This window comes from Thalassophryne amazonica, chromosome 11 (genome assembly GCF_902500255.1).
Source record: "Thalassophryne amazonica chromosome 11, fThaAma1.1, whole genome shotgun sequence".
In the NCBI taxonomy this organism is placed as follows: domain Eukaryota; kingdom Metazoa; phylum Chordata; class Actinopteri; order Batrachoidiformes; family Batrachoididae; genus Thalassophryne; species Thalassophryne amazonica.
In genome coordinates, this window is record NC_047113.1 from 53,329,785 (window position 1) to 53,347,624 (window position 17,840).

A 17,840-nucleotide genomic window follows, 5' to 3' on the forward strand; every position below is an offset into this window, starting at 1 on the left:
GCATGACGTGTCCAGCGCGCAGTGATCCACTAGTGACCACATTGCAAATGTGATATATGTTTTAAGTATTACAGTGTAGGGAAATCCCTCACTGACATGTGCCTCGGCCCCAGGTCACACGGGGACATGCCCCCTTTGTCCACAGATGCCGCTGCTGTGGGGGGGAAAAAAAAAAACACACACCATAAAAATACAGCAATTTATTTAATCCCTCTTATCAAGCAGACAATACAAGTATGAACCTTCTGTTCCTCTGTAGATGACCCATAGACGTAGAGTCATGAAATGGCATGAATGAAGCAGTGTGCACTTGTCCACATCTGCTTACCCCTGCACGCATGTCCAGCGAGTGGCACGTGCGTCCTGCGGGCGATGCGCTGGAAGAGAGACACCACGTCATGTGGACCAGAGCTCATGTGGGTGACGTGACATTCAGATCAACAGCTGAGTGTTCACATGATCAGGCGGTCCTTTTTAACATGGAGCAGCCTGCCGATGTGCACACTGAGTGGCCGCTCCAGCCCGTGGCAAAGGCAGAACACCTTCTATTTTATGTATTTCTACATGAGGACAGCAAGCACATGCACACGCCTCATGGCGTAGAGTTGTTATGTCATGTCCTTCAAAACACGGTACATGTTCTCCAGCTTTGAGCTCCAGGTCCAGAGATTCCAACAGCAGTGACTCACGTGGACACACCCCACTTTTTTCGATCATCCCACAGAAAGTGTCACTCTCCTTTTCTTTGCTGTGTGATTAATTTTTTTAGTTATTTGTTATGTAATTGTGTATGTAGTTATTGTAGTAATTATTTATATACCTGTCCTGGGCGTGGTCTCTGTGTTTTTAATGTGACACGTCGTGCGCACTGAGCCATCATTTCCAGCTGTCAGTGTGCGGCAATCAGCGGAGAGGTGCCTTGCTGTTCTGTGTGCACTCATGATGCTGGCTGGCCCCCATGTGATCATGTCTGTACATACATATCAACATTTCATGTAAGTGTGCCCCCCCCGCACGCCACGTGTTGGGGGGGTGCGTAACACATGCACATGTATTGCGGGGGAGGGGCACGACTCACGCGCACACTTGCGATACACACGCACGCCACATTTGTTGAGGGGGGAGCCGACACTCTGGCATGCCACATGTGTGTTGCTTGCCGACGCCACAATCGTGGGGCAATTAAGACAATTTTCACAGCCAGCTCAAAAGTGGTAGCCTGCTCTGTATTTTCATGCTGACTGCACAAATGGCACCACATTTCCTAAGTGCTCCATGTGTGGTATTGGATGTTTGTGTGTGACACGTGGAATTTGGCCGACACCTGCCAAGAGAGGGATTAGAATGGGCTCTCACAGGGAATTCATTGTCTTTCAGCTGCTGGTGTACGCAAATGGTAGTAGCAACAGGTGTACGAGGCGTTAGGGGCGGCTCAGATTTTTCACAAATCGCATGCAATTCCTCCTGCATGCACTAGTCGGCTTCAATCGTGTTGTGTGAAGGGGCCCTCAGCGATGGTTAGGAATGTTACATTCAATTTCTGGTGGTTAACATCCCTAAATCCTATACACTGTAGCTTCAAGGCTCAGCCTCTGATTGGGCAAATAGCCAGTCATAGTTTGTAATAAATAAATAAATAGGCCACGTGGCCAATCCCTGAACACGCCCATGCACAGTGTAGATCTATATTAGTAGGCACAGTGCTGTAGATTATGAGTGGTTTGAATTACTTTGATAACAATCACTCATATGGGCTTGTGCATGTACAAAGCTTGCACTCACTGTAGCCTTTAAGTACAAATTCAGAATATGACATGGATGCCCATTCCTGAACCATCCAGCAGGTGGAAGTGTTGAGGTAGTAGGTGAGTCTAATATGTCACAAGCAAAACAAAACAGGTTTTCCCATTGATTTAACTCCTGTCTAATCACTTCATCTTCATTATGCAATCCTTTAAAATGAATGAGTTACCAGATGGCAGCATTTGTTGTCTGGGTTACTTCTTACACAAACTGGCTGGAATAAACTAACCCAGTCGCTTACATTCATGCTGCCAGCACAGGGGAAAAAAGGCAGCAATAACAGTTCTAGCTGCAGCAGCTTGACGTAACCAATACAGGCTACAAACGATAGGCTTTACTGTTCTACACCACACATGCATTTTTGCCAACTGCACTGCATGGCATGAAATTGCCAATTTTACTCTAGTCAAAGCAGAGTATTAAAGTAAGCTCAGTTATTCAGCAGTTCCTGGAATTTTAAATTATTTTGACTTATTTTTGCAGCACATTCCACAGAAGAAGAGTGAGGAGTGTGCAGACAGGGAGTGTGGTGTAGGCAAAAAAGAGCAAAATGACACCAGCCAAAAGCCACCTGGAGGCACAGATAGCACAGCAGCATGCGCACAGCCGTGCAACAGGAAACAAAGAGCGGCACTGACAGACAGATGAACAGGTTTCTCAATGCGAACAAGACACAGCAGTAACAATGCGGCACAGAAACACTCGTGCACACACATTCTCAGGCATTCCCATGCACGTGCAGGATTACTTATGCACAGTTTTATAGCGCAGCTCCCAAGCAGCACGTGGTACCAAAGCTGCAAGCGGCAGGCTTCAGAAGCACAGACACAAGGAGTAAGAAACGTCCACGGCTGGAATAGTTTCATTTCATCTGTTAAACACAGCACTCTGCGAGAACACACACATGGAACACACGTTCCTCCACAACAAATAAATAAATAAAACACCAGGCAACACTCAGAACAGCACGACACGGTGGTAATCTTCCACTTTGAAGTGCAATAAAACAGAAATCCATCTCAGAGAAGGGAGAAAGGGTTGACAACGCACACGGATGTAAACATCAAAGATATATACACAGAAAAAACAGAGCACAATCTCAAACTGCTCCCTCCAAATGGCACTTTGTCAGTTTTTGATAATGAGGCCTCGACTCATTCACATCACGCACTCTTTCTCCTTTGGGCCTGTCGTGCACACTTTGTGTATCATCACCCCACTGCCACAGACTGTAATCACAATGTGTGGACATGTGTGTGTCTGTGTGTGCATGTCTTGTGATTCCTCGCTGTGGGTCATTTTCATTATGTGGTTGATTAGTTACATGATTACCCAATCATTCGAAACATGCACACATATGGCTGTGTGTGTAAATCATGGAAATGTCTCTCTCTCTCTCTCTCACTCACACACACACACACTCGTGTGAAATGCAGTGATTGTGATGAGGGACCAGTGTTGTGGGGGTGGCAGTGTACTCACAGACTTTCATCAGGAGACAGGCTGTCCGTGAAGAATGAACAATTCTGGCTCTCCATTTCTGCCAATCTACATACACACGTTACACAATCACACACACGCACACAAAGAAACACAAATGAGAAATAGATGAGAGCGGATGAGTCACAGGAACAAAAGCAGCAGATTAATGCACAATGGTGAAAATATGCTTCTAAAAACACCATTGGAAACAAATAACCAGTTTCACTGTTATTTACTGTGCAGAAGACGTGCAGCTGAACAGGAAGCAGACAAGATAGTGTGGCTGAAATGCACAAGAAGTAATAATAATTTCCTTATAAAATGCGGTACACCTTCCGCTAGCATGGAGACAATTAAAACAAATTTTAAACAGTCTTAAGAATGTGTTGCTCTCAGCATCATGAACAGCATCTGTTCAGTGTCTCCTGAGCCACTGTGTGGGTATTCAGCACCAAGGACAGCTCTCCTTAAGCATTACAGTAGTGTTCAGAATAATAGTAGTGCTATGTGACAAGCTGTTCCGAACAATGTCTTGAACGTCCCATTTTCCTCAGGCTTTCAAAGAGAAAAGCATGTTCAACAGGTGCTGGCTTCATCCTTACATAGGGGACACCTGATTCACACCTGTTTGTTCCACAAAATTGACGAACTCACTGACTGAATGCCACACTACTATTATTGTGAACACCCCCTTTTCTACTTTTTTTTTTACTAATAGCCCAATTTCATAGCCTTAAGAGTGTGCATATCATGAATGCTTGGTCTTGTTGGATTTGTGAGAATCTACTGAATCTACTGGTACCTTGTTTCCCATGTAACAATAAGAAATATACTCAAAACCTGGATTAATCTTTTTAGTCACATAGCACTACTATTATTCTGAACACTACTGTATGTTCTACATAAGGAACACTCTGTGGACAGACACACAGGAAAAACAACCCAAGTGCAGTGTTCAGTCTGTCCACAAGTGTGAACGAGTAGAAGGCACTTCACATTGTGACAGCTGACAATATAAAATGCAAGCAGGCTAAAGAACAATTTGAGACGAGTGTAAATGCTGTATACAATAATGCTGCAGGCTAAACTGCATTTATGGCTCGAGCGTTTCAACGTTTAAGCAGGTATATTTCTAATTTACTGTCTGAAGTAAGCATGCTTTGTTCATGTGTTAGTGAATTTTTTTTTTGTGTTTTGTGATATTGTTACGGCCAACAAGGACATAATAAAATCATCTGCGTTTATTTATTAATTTAGTCTGTCTGTCTGCCTGCCTCTTAGCAGGATTACGCCTAAACTACTGCATGGATTTTGATGACATTTTCAACATAGATGGATATTAGGGCATGGAAGACTCCATTAAATTTTGCAGATGATCCGGATCCGGATTCTGGATCAAGATTTCACTTTATATAGTCTTTAAAGGATTACGTCAAAACTACTTCACAAATTCTCACCAAATTTGCACCACAGATAAATATTAGGGCATGGAAGGCTCCGCTGAATTTTGGAGGTGATCCGGATCCAGATTTGTGGATGTTAGAAATTTCAAAATTGCTTTGCATATACACACTTATTTGTGTGTGTGTCTGCATTTTTGGTGATTCGCTGCTATTATACTCATCATATACCAACACGCCAAAAATCCAGTCTGGTAACTCCTCAGCCTTCTGAATGCACTTTACAATGCTAAAACAAATACTGGCATTGGTTCCCTGTGCAAAGACAGTAGTTCTTTGGAACTTGTGGAAAAATAAAGTACAGTGGGGAAAATAAGTATTTGACCCCCTGTCAGTTTTGCAGGTTTTCCCACCTACAAAGAATGGAGAGGTCTGTAATTTTTATCGTAGGTACACTTCAACTGTAAGAGACAGAATCTAAAAAAAAAAAAAAAAAAAAAAAATCCAGAAAATCACATTGTATGATTTTTAAATAATTAATTTGCATTTTATTGCATAAAATAAGTATTTGACCCCCTACCAACCAGCAAGAATTCTGGCTCTCACAGACCTGTTAATTTTTCTTTAAGAAGCCCTCTTATTCTGCACTCTTTACCTGTATTAATTGCACCTGTTTGAACTTGTTACCTGTATAAAAGACACCAGTTCACACACTTAATCAATCACACTCCAACCTGTCCACCATAGCCAAGACCAAAGAGCTGTCTAAGGACACCAGGGACAAAACTGTAGACCTGCACAAGGCTGGGATGGACTATAGGACAACAGGCAAGCAGCTTGGTAGACGACAACAACTGTTATGATTAATTATTAGAAATTGGAAGAAACACAAGATGACTGTCAATCTCCCTCAGTCTGGGATTCCATGCAAGATCTCACTTTGTGGGGTAAGATGATTCTGAGAAAGCTCAGAACTACACAGGAGGACCTGGTCAATGACCTGAAGAGAGCTGAGACCACAGTCACAAAGATTACATTAGTAACACATGATGCTGTCATGGTTTAAAATCCTGCAGGGCAGCAAGGTCCCCCTGCTCAAGCCAGCACATGTCCAGGCCCATTTGAAGTTCACCAGTGACCATCTGGATGATCCAGAGGAGACATGGGAGAAAGTTGTGTGGTCAGATGAGACCAAAATAGAGCTTTTTGGAATCAACTCCACTTACCATGTTTAGAGGATGAGAACAACCCCAAGAAAACCATCCCAACCGTGAAGCATGGGGGTGGAAACATCATACTCTGGGGTTGCTCTTCTGCAAAGGGGACAGGACGACTGCACCGTATTGAATGGATGGGGTCATTTATTGCGAGATTTTGTCAAACAACCTCCTTCCCTCAGTAAGAGCATTGAAGATGGGTCATGGCTGGGTCTTCCAGCATGACAATGACCCCAAACACACAGCCAGGGCAACTAAGGAGGGGCTCCGTAAGAAGCATTTCAAGGTCCTGGAGTGGCCTGGCCAGTCTCCAGACCTGAACTCAATAGAAAATCTTTGGAGGGAGCTGAAACTCCAAACCTGAAAGATTTGGAGAAGATCTGTATGAAGGAGTGAACCAAAATCCCTGTTGCAGTGTGAAAACTTGGTGAAGAACTACAGGAAATGTATGACCTCTGTAATGGCAGACAAATGTTTCTGTACCAATTGTTAAGCTCTGCTTTTCTAGGGGGTCAAATACTTATTTTATGCAATAAAATGCAAATTAATTATTTAAAAATCATACAATGTGATTTACTGGATTTTTTTTAGATTCTGTCTCTCACAGTTGAAGTGTACCTACAATAAAAATTACAGACCTCTCCTTTCTTTGTAGGTGGGAAAACCTGCAAAACTGACAGGGGGTCAAATACTTATTTTCCACACTGTATATGGGATGAAAATTCAGCAGGGATGAGGGCAGGTGTATGGTGGCCTTGACAGGCCACAACATTTACAAACTAAAACTAAATTGAAGGAGACTTCTGGCTAGTTACAGACTGGGCTCCATTTTATCGGTCTTTTCTCAGGAGAAAACTGAATTTAATCAACATTATTCATTTATAATGCAAACGCCATATTAGCAGCCAGAAGCTAATAGCTAACTAATTATTGTGCAGGGCACAGAGAACTCAGATTAAACTGCTTCCTGCTGACACCAAATAGGCAAAAACATCATTAGAAGTGTCCAGTTACATGGGCCGCTTCAATGCGGAGTTAAACGTGCTCATGTTTACCCCATTAAAGGTACATAAACTTCTTTAAAACAACAGATTCTTACAGTTAGCCACTTACCAGAGGACTGACTGAACTGTTCAATGCATTGCAAATAAAATAATGAAAAAACTACACCTATCTCAAGTGTAAAATCACCAGTAAATAAATTAACTTTCTCAGCTCTGCTGACCAGGTAGAGATAAAGAGCAGAGTATAGAAACCTCTTTTTTGGTTCTGAGTACTTACATTGTGTTATGGAGTTTTGCAAAGCATTTGGGGTTTAGGGTGAGTTGTGTGAATTTCCAGCAGATATGTTTTCAAATACAACTATTGCATGTGCTGCAGTTCATATTTGTTTGTGTTCTCTGTGTCTTTAAGTGTGTGTTTTTTATATTTGAAAAACAATTTTTAATTAAACTACTTATTGCTTTTATGGTTTTTGCATTTGTGAGTGCTGTATTCAGGCAAAGCACAGATATCATAAACTACACTCAACAAAAATATTAACGCAGAAGTTTTGTTTTGAAGTAAAAGGCAAGGCAAGGCAAGTTTATTTATAGAGCACAATTCGTACACAAGGCAATTCAAAGTGCTTCACAGCTTCATAAAAATTACAAGATACAGATAAAATCACAAAACACACAAAATCATACAAAACATAAATATCATTTCAAAACTACATTTAAAAAGAAGAGGGTAAATAGATGACTCTCAGCTGAAAAGAACAGTTTTCAGCCTGGATTTGAACATTGTCACAGATGAAGCCAGTCTCACCATTTCAGGGAGTTTATTCCAGATTTTAGCTGCATGAAACTGAAACATTGCTTCTCCGTGTTTAGTCCTGACTCTGGGGACCAGTAGAAGACCAGTCCCAGAGGATCTCAGGATGCGATGGTTCATATGGCTCTAACATATCAGAGATATACTTTGGTGCTAAACCATGAAAAGACTTATACACAAGCAAAGCTGTTTTAAAGTCTATTCTCTGAGTGACTGGAAGCCAGTGCAGAGATCTGAGCACTGGACTAATGTGGTCATATTTCCTGGTTCTTGTCAGGACTCGAGCTGCAGCATTTTGGATGTTCTGTAGCTGTTTGACAGCTCGTTTAGAGAGGCCAGTGAGTACACCATTACAGTAATCCAATCTGCTGGAGATAAAAGCATAGATCAGCTTCTCTAAGTACAATTTGGATACTATATTTTAAATCTTAGCAATATTTTTTAGATGGTAAAAAGCTGCTGATGTTACTGATTTGATGTGACAGTTTAAAGTCAGGTCTGAGTCCATGATTACTCCAAGGTTTCAAACCTGATCTTTAGGCTTTAGAGAGAGAGACTCGAGGTGACAGATGACTCTTTCTCGTTGTTTCTGTGGGCCAAAGACAATGGTTTCAGTTTTATCTGAGTTTAATTGGAGGAAGTTGTTTTGCATCCACAAACTAATCTGTTCGATGCAGTGACAAAGTAAATCTACAGGCCCCAGTTCACCTGCTGTCAATGACATAGATCTGAGTGTCATCTGCATAGTTATGGTAGGATACATTATTGCTGCGTATCAGCTGACCCAATGGAAGCATGTACAAATTGAATAAGAGTGGTCCCAGGATAGACCCCTGGGGAACCCCACAGGTCAGCGCCACTTTGTTCGAGACACAATTTCCAATTTCAACAAAGTATGTCCTGTCTTCAAGATAGGACTTAAACCAGTTTAATGCAGTACCAGTGATTCCCACCCAATTTTCTAACCTTTGTAGTAGAATCCCATGGTCCACTGTGTCAAAGGCAGCGCTCAAGTCCAGCAAAACCACAGTATACAATGCAGTTTCTTGTTTTAACACAAAAGATTTTTTTTAATGAAATTTGTCCACAATTTGTTTTTCAAATCTGTGTTAGTGAGCACTTCACCTTTGTCAAGATAATACATCCACCTAATGTGTAACATATCAAGATGGAAATTAAGCAGTATGATTACTGTACAGGTGTGCCTTGGACTGGTCTCAGTTAAAGACCACTCTTAAATGTGCAGTTTTATCACACAACTAAATTCTACAGATGTCACAAGTTGGGAGGAAGCATTCAGTTGGCATGCTGACTGCAGGAATATCCACCAGATCTGCAGCCTGTTACCTGAATGTTCATGTCACTACCATAAGCAGCCTCCAACATCATTTCTGAGAATTTGGCAGTACTCACAACCACAGACCACATGCTGGGCAAAAATCACCTCCGGCTTATTAGAAGCCCAGACATCTGATGCAACAGTTGCTTTTCACAACTCAAGAATTTCTGCAAAAACTGTCGAAAACTGTCCGAGGGAAGCTGATCTGTGTGCTTGTTGTCTTCACCGGGGTCTCAGCTTCACTGCAGTTTATCATCTTAACCAAACTTGCTTCGGAAAATGCTCACCTTTGATGGCACGTCAGACCTTGAGAAGTGTTCTCCTCATGCAGAAATACAGTGGACTGCAATAGTATTCAGCCCCTTGGTAATTCACACATTTTAATTTGTTTATGGCATTTCAAATACAAAAAGTAAACTGCCAATTAAACTGATTATTTACAGGTATTATACCAAAGGGGCTGATTACTTATGCAACCCATCATTAATTTATATCAAGTTGTAGAGATTTACTTTCAGTTTGAGTCTAAGGAAGATAATTTTAGAAATTTTTATATTGAGAAGCCTGATTTACTTTTTGTATATGAAATGCCATAAACAATTTAAAATGCATGAATGACCAAGGGGCTGAATACTTTTGCAACCCACTGTACTATGATGAAATCCTGAGTCCAATTGGCATGTAAATGATAATGCATGGCCCCATGTTGCATGCATCTGTACACAATTCCAGGAAGCTGAAACCATCCCAGTCCTTACGTGGCCTGCACATCCACCAGCTGTATCACCTACTGAGAATGTTTGGGATGCTCTGGATTAATGTGTACGACAGAATGCTTCAATTTTCTACCAGTATGTGGCAACGTGGCACAGCCATCGAAGAGGTGTGGACTAACACTCCACAGGCAGCAATCAATAACCTGATCAACTCTATGTGAAGGAGATGGGTCACACTGCCCCATGTAAATCAATACTGTAGTGCAGTGCCCAATAAAGGTCTTTTAAACAAGATTAACTGCACATTTTAGAGTGACATTTCACTGTGACCAGTCCAAGGCACATCTGTGCTGCTTAATCAGCACCTTTTGATAAGTCAGACCTGTAAGGAGGATGGATTATGTTGGGAAAGGTGAACCAAATTTCTGTCCAAAATTTGAGAAAATAACCTTTTTGTGTGCACAGAAGTCCTCCAGAAATAACAACAAAAACAATGTTTCATTTATATTTCTGCATATATTTTCAAATAATGGCTAAGGAACTTCTGTAACACATTACACACACATTAACTGATAAAGTTTCCACCAAATAATGAATTTATAGTAGTTAGAATTCTGTTTTTGCGCACAACCTATATAACCCATGAAACCAATCATAAATCAACACGTTAGCGGCCCCACTGTAATCCACGCTGTAGCACCTTTTACAGAATGTCGTCAGGAGTGAGGGAGTCCAGGAGGAGGGCTGAGTGATATAGAAGATCGACTTTACATGATATTTCTTTTTCGTTTCCACTGAGGCCATAACACAGTGGGTTTAGGATTTATGCACTTCCTCTTAACAGCAGCTGCAGCCTCTGAACCTGAGGGATTGTAATTCAACCTGTGATGCCATTCATCAGGAAGCCTGCACGAACCACCGCGAGAGTCTCAGAGAGGGAAGAAGTAATGGAGAAAGTGTGTATTTAGAGGTGCAGACACGTGAGAGAAAATAGGAAAAGGAAAAGATGAATTCCTGAAAGAGATCTAAGGATTTTTATTATCTTTCTTTCATCCATCTTCTGCAAGATGTCGAGCTTGTAGTGATGAATGGAATGAACTCTACACCTGCATCAATATACAGAGACAGAGAAATGAGACAAAGTATGAGTGCACGACTTGTTTAACATTTTTCCCTTTTAATAAAGTGCGCCCCGTAGTTATGTGCACAGTGCTTATTGGACCTTTAAGACATGAAAGCTGCACCATTACAGAAATCATCTTGCACTTAAACTGTCTACATTTCTGACTACTGATCATCCATCTGCTTTGTGGGTAAGCTCCTTTTTTGGTTTTGTTTCACGTTTACAGAAACCACTTTATTAATTGAACTGCATTTTGTCATCTGCTAGATCATATTCATCAAAGCATGGATGGAGAAAAACTTATCGATTCTCTGTGTTTCACAGATTCCCAAATATTTTGAAGATGGTGCACATACAGTAGTGTTCAGAATAATAGTAGTGCTATGTGACTAAAAAGATTAATCCAGGTTTTGAGTATATTTCTTATTGTTACATGGGAAACAAGGTACCAGTAGATTCTCACAAATCCAACAAGACCAAGCATTCATGCTATGCACACTCTTAAGGCTATGAAATTGGGCTATTAGTAAAAAAAAGTAGAAAAGGGGGTGTTCACAATAATGGTAGCATCTGCTAACGCTACAAACTCAAAACTATTATGTTCAAACTGCTTTTTTAGCAGTCCTGTGAATGACTAAACTATTATTTAGTTGTATAACCACAGTTTTTAATGATTTCTTCACATCTGCGAGGCATTAATTTTGTTGATTTGGAACCAAGATTTTGCTCGTTTACTAGTGTGCTTGGGTCATTGTCTTGTTGAAACACCCATTTCAAGGGCATGTCCTCTTCAGCATAAGGCAACATGACCTCTTCAAGTATTTTGACATATCCAAGCTGATCCATGATACCTGGTATGTGATGTACAGACCCAACACCATAGTAGGAGAAACATGCCCATATCATGATGCTTGCACCACCATGCTTTACTGTCTTCACTGTGAACTGTGGCTTGAATTCAGAGTTTGGGGGTCATCTTACAAACTGTCTGTGGCCCTTGGACCCAAAAAGAACAATTTTACTCTCATCAGTCCACAAAATATTCCTTCATTTCTCTTTAGGCCAGTTGATGTGTTCTTTGGCAAATTGTAACCTCTTCTGTACATGTCTTTTATTTAACAGAGGGACTTTGTGGGGGATTCTTGCAAATAAATTAGCTTCACACAGGCGTCTTCTAACTGTCACAGCACTTACAGGTAACTCCAGACTGTCTTTGATCATCTTGGAGCTGATCAATCGGTGAGCCTTTGCCACTTTGGTTATTCTTTTATCCATTTTGATGGTTGTTTTCCATTTTCTTCCACGCTTCTCTGTTTTTTTTTTTTGTCCATTAAAAGCATTGGAGATCATTGTAGATGAACAGCCTATAATTTTTTGCACCTGCGTATAAGTTTTCCCCTCTCCAATCAACTTTTTAATCAAACTACGCTGTTCTTCTGAAAAATGTCTTGAACGTCCCATTTTCCTCAGGCTTTCAAAGAGAAAAGCATGTTCAACAGGTGCTGGCTTCATCCTTAAATAGGGGACACCTGATTCACACCTGTTTGTTCCACAAAACTGACGAACTCACTGACTGAATGCCACACTACTATTATTGTGAACACCCCCTTTTCTATTTTTTTTTTTTTATTTTTTTTTTTTTATTAATAGCCCAATTTCATAGCCTTAAGAGTGTGCATATCATGAATGCTTGGTCTTGTTGGATTTGTGAGAATCTACTGAATCTACTGGTACCTTGTTTCCCATGTAACAATAAGAAATATACTCAAAACCTGGATTAATCTTTTTAGTCACATAGCACTACTATTATTCTGAACACTACTGTATTACTACTCAAGGGTCATTAAGGGACTTGACTCTTAACCATTACACTAAAAATAAGTGCAGTAAAGGGGACTCTATACTTTATTTGTGCCATTGTATCACCAATGTGCAACAGTATTTAAAATGTGCAGTATTCCAAAGGGGCAAACCATATCATGTTGTAGTAATATCCCGACATGGCAACCAATCTTGTAATAATATATCAATATGTGCAATAATATCCTCTTTCAATAATTCTCAATATGTGCAATAATATCCCAAAGGTGGGAATAACATCCTGTTGCAATAATATCTCAGTATGTGCAATGGCCTCCCAAAGGGGGCAATAATATCATGTTCCAATAATATCCCATTATGTGCAATAGTATCCCAAAGGGGCTGGAACATACCATTCACCAAATTAAATATTCGTTCCATTGAAAGAATTTAAAAACATTCATTATTTCTTTTATATAACGGCTAAAATAGATCCTTGTCATTTGATATTTCATTAATTTATAAACAACAGAAAAGGGACTTAAATTTGTGGTGTTCCACTGCTGCTTAACAGTCCAACACAAACTTTAAGTAGGAGTCCAAATTGCAATGATGTAGTCTGTGATGCCATGCACCAGTGGTGGGCACAGTTCCGCTAATCCGTGCATCCATCCATCCATCCATCCATCCATTTTCTTCCGCTTTATCCGGAGTCGGGTCGCGGGGGCAGAAGCTCAAACAAAGCCGCCCAGACCTCCCGATCCACACACCTCCCCCAGCTCCTCTGGGGGAACCCCAAGGCGTTCCCAAGCCAGCCGAGAGATGTAGTCCCTCCAGCGTGTCCTGGGTCTTCCCCGGGGCCTCCTCCCAGTGGGACGTGCCCGGAACACCTCTCCAGCGAGGTGTCTAGGGGGCATCCCGAAAAGATGCCCGAGCCACCTCAACTGACTCCTTTCGATGTGGAGGAGCAGCGGCTCGACTCCGAGCTCCTCCCGGGTGATGGAGCTCCTCACCCTATCTTTAAGGGAGCGCCCAGCCACCCTGCGGAGGAAACTCATCTCGGCCGCTTGTACTCGCGATCTCGTTCTTTCGGTCATGAGCCAAATCTCATGACCATAGGTGTGGATCAGAACGTAGGTCTCTTCACCACGACGGTCCGATACAGCAACCGCATCACTGCAGATGCTGCACCGATCCGTCTATCGATCTCACGCTCCATCCGTCCCTCACTCGTGAACAATACCCCGAGATACTTAAACTCCTCCACTTGAGGCAAGGATACTCCACCGACCTGAAGAGGCCAAAGCACCTTTTTCCGGTCGAGAACCATGGCCTCGGATTTGGAGGTGCTGATTTTCATCCCGGACGCTTCACACTCGGCTGCAAACCGCCCCAGTGCACGCTGAAGGTCCTGATTTGATGAAATCCAACAGAACCACATGTCCGCAAACAGCAAGAGACAAGATTCTGTGGTTCCCAACCAGACCCCCTCTACACCCTGGCTGCGCCTAGAAATTCTGTCCATAAAAAATAATGAACAGAACCGGTGACAAAGAGCAGCCCTAGCAGAGGCCAACGTGCACTGGAAACAGGTTTGACTTACTACCAGCAATGCGAACCAAGCTCCTGCTGCGGTCGTACAGGGACCGGATAGCCCTTAGCAAAGGACCCCGTACTCCCGGAGCACTCCCCACAGGGTGTCCCGAGGGCCACGGTCGAACGCCTTCTCCAGATCCACAAAACACATGTGGACTGGTTGGGCGAACTCCCATGAACCCTTGAGCACCCGATGGAGCGTGTAGAGCTGGTCCAGTGTGCCGCGACCAGGACGAAAACCATACTGCTCCTCCTGAATCCGAGGTTCGACCATCGGTTGAAATCTCCTCTCCAGTACTCTGGAATAGACCTTACCGGGGAGGCTGAGGAGTGTGATCCCCCTATAGTTGGAACACACCCTCCGGTCCCCCTTCTTAAACAGAGGGACCACCACCCCAGTCTGTCAATCCAGAGGCACTGTCCCCGATCGCCACGCGATGTTGCAGAGGTATGTCAGCCAAGACAGCCCCACAACATCCAGAGACTTAAGGTACTCAGGACGGATTTCATCCACCCCAGGAGCCATGCCACCGAGGAGCTTTCTAACCACCTCGGTGACTTCGGCCTGGGTAATGGATGAGTCCGCCTCTGAGTCCCCAGTCTCTGCTTCCTCTTCGGAAGACGTGACGATGGGATGACGATGGTCCATCGTCCGCTAATCCGCTAACCGGTAAATTATCAAAGATAATGTTTTCATTATCGGATTAGCTTTTCAGATAACTTTGAAAACTGTCAGACTAATTATCTTCCAATAAGTTCTGGTCCAATCATTTTTAGACCGCTAACGTATTTTTTCAAATGTGGTAAACAAAGGTGAATAGTTACAAACGTTTATGAAATCTAAATCAAGTAAGTACCTACCCGTTAAATGTTTTATAGTAGATACACAGTTCTATCCCTCTGTAACAGAGGAGAGCTGGTTCTAGAAAAAAACTGCTCTATCCTCTGCAGACAAAGGAGAACTGGTCACAAAAAAAGCTTATTTATTTGACCCCATACTGATACACTGGCAATATCACCCAAGTCATCCAGAGGCATAAATTTTTAACTTATGGTTAAAATTTTAACCAAACGAATTTTGGACAAGTTATTTAAAGTAACGTCATGCCTGAAGTTTTATAAAGTGAAAATCTCAGATATATGTTTTAGTTTTAAAGTAATGAATGAATTTTGAAGGTTTTAGTGTGGACATGCTGTGCCCAGGTGCATTATGAGTACCTCAGTACATTCATGACAGAAGAAATGCATTTGAGATGCTCTGATCAGGCTCAACATGGACAACAGCATTAAACTCTTTATATATTGTGCCTAAAACTCTCGTGAATATATTCTCTGGGTTTACAGATGTTGTTATTGTTTGTTTTATGTAAAAATGCCAGAAGCAGCTCAGGTTGCTCCTCCATTATTTTCAATTGGAATCATAGCAATCGATTCCTGTTTGCTATTAGAGTCCGGCTTATGTCAAACACTGTCTGTCATCTTTGTTCCAGAGTAATATATATATAAGATGTCTGAAATTCAGTTTGCGTTTATTAAATTCCACACATCCTAAATGCAGCAGACAGGGATTATCTGGAATTTTGTTTTGGCACGTTTTCACGGTCTCTACTTCCATCTACTGGCCAGTAGTGTTCATGGCAGTATTCGCCCCTAGTACTGAGCGTCCAGTAGTTGGCAGTGTTCTATTTATTTTGACATGGTTTATATCAAACGGTTTTCTAATTACAACTTGGCTTTTTTTTTTGAAATGCTTTTTTTATTTTTACAAATAAAAATGGCATATTTTACAAAGCACATTTATCTGTAAAACACCACACACAACACACCTCACATTAACGTGTTGTTTTACACAGAATGAATGAATCAACAACCAGTCAGTGTTAGCGGAGGCACATTTAACCCATAATCCTTTGCCATTGTCTGTGTTTGTTACAAAACTTCAGAATTAGTGCATTATCAACATTAAAAGATATATGTTTATATTTTAACTTTGTACAAATGACAGAATTGACATTAATGGAGTTATTCTATCAGTATTAATTTTATTTAGAAACCAAACCATAACTCAGCACTGCTTTATTTTCCAAGACCTCCGCCTCACAGCAACACTGTTATTGAGTAGAGGGTTGAGTTTTGCTGCTTCTCTCAACTGCTTTGCTGTTGGAAGTTATGTAGTAAACAGGAGCTTCCAGCAGTGGACAGGGCACACAGACAAAGTGCTGACTCATTGTGTGGGACTGTAGTCGTCTTTGGTGATACCAGAAGTGTGTTGTGTGGGCCGCTGAAGAGGAGGTACTGCTGGCCCACACAACACCAGAGGGCGCCCTGCCTGGAGTGCGGGCTCCAGGCACCAGAGGGCGCTGCCGCCTCACAGGAGCAGCCGGGGTGACAGCTGTCACTTATCACCGGCGACAGCTGTCATCAATCATCGGATCGACAGTGGTATATCAGCAAGACGGCATCTCCACCTCATTGCCGAGATATCGCTCTACCAAAGAGGTAACTTCTCAGCTGACTGTGTTTTTTGAATAACTGTTGCTTGTGTGAATTGGACAGCATTTATTCTGTTCCTTTTTTCGACGAGAGGTGGAGGTGGTTTCCCACCATACGTGTTGCTGGGTGCACACGCACCCACTTCTAACTGTGTTTGCTCATCGCCAGCAGTACCAGATCCGACACGCGGAGGCAGTGGCCACCTGGGAGTTCGGGACTTGGCGGCTCCAGTATTCCCGGGGTTCGGTGGCGGAGGAAATCGTGTGGTTCCGGTTCGACTTCGGACTGACGTCTCCTATCTTCGAGCCTGCCCACATGACATATTGTATTTGAGCTTATCTACTATTGTAATCTGTTGTTGTTGTGCACTTTCACAACAGTAAAGTGTTGTATTTGGCCTTATCCATTGTCCGTTCATTTGCGCCCCCTGTTGTGGGTCCGTGCTCTCACACTTTCACAACAGGATATCTCGGCCAACGTCATGGATCCCGAGGGGCGTCAACCGGCAGTTGAACGGCCAATGGAAGAACAGGGAGCACAGGCGGCCGCAGGAGGAATGATCGGTGAGTTGCAGCTCCTGTGGACCCTGTGCGAAACAATGACATTCCACAGGTCGTTCAACGACCCCTCCCACCATCCCCGGAAGCATACATAAGCCCGCCAGAGCCATACGACGGTTGTGTGGAGACGTGCGCTGATTTCCTTATGCAGTGTTCGCTCGTCTTCGCACAACGTCCCGTCATGTACGCGACTGATGCTAGCAAAATAGCTTATGTCATAAATTTGCTTCGTGGTGAGGCACGCGCTTGGGCTACAGCGCTCTGGGAGCAGAATTCACGGCTCCTTCAGGTGTATGATGGGTTTGTGAGGGAGTTCAGAACAGTGTTTGATCACCCAAATAGAGGTGAGACCTCTTCAGCCGTGCTGCTGTCAATGAGACAGGGGTGCCGGAGTGCAGCTGCTTATGCAGTCGACTTCCGCATCGCGGCTGCAAGGTCCGGCTGGAATAGCACTGCCCTCCGCGCCGCCTTTGTAAATGGACTGTCACTGGTTCTA

The 17,840-nt window shown here is 42.7% G+C and overlaps 1 protein-coding gene across 4 annotated transcripts in view; it reads right to left on the reverse strand.

Moving 5' to 3' along the window:
• drp2 (dystrophin related protein 2) overlaps positions 1 to 17,840 on the reverse strand; it is a 437,530-nt gene that overhangs the window by 9,317 nt on the left and 410,373 nt on the right. For all 4 annotated transcript variants that reach the window (XM_034181709.1, XM_034181707.1, XM_034181708.1 and 1 more), the window contains one exon: positions 3,286 to 3,351. In XM_034181709.1, coding sequence (XP_034037600.1) covers positions 3,286 to 3,351 — 66 coding nt within the window. The remainder of the gene's footprint in view (positions 1 to 3,285; positions 3,352 to 17,840) is intronic.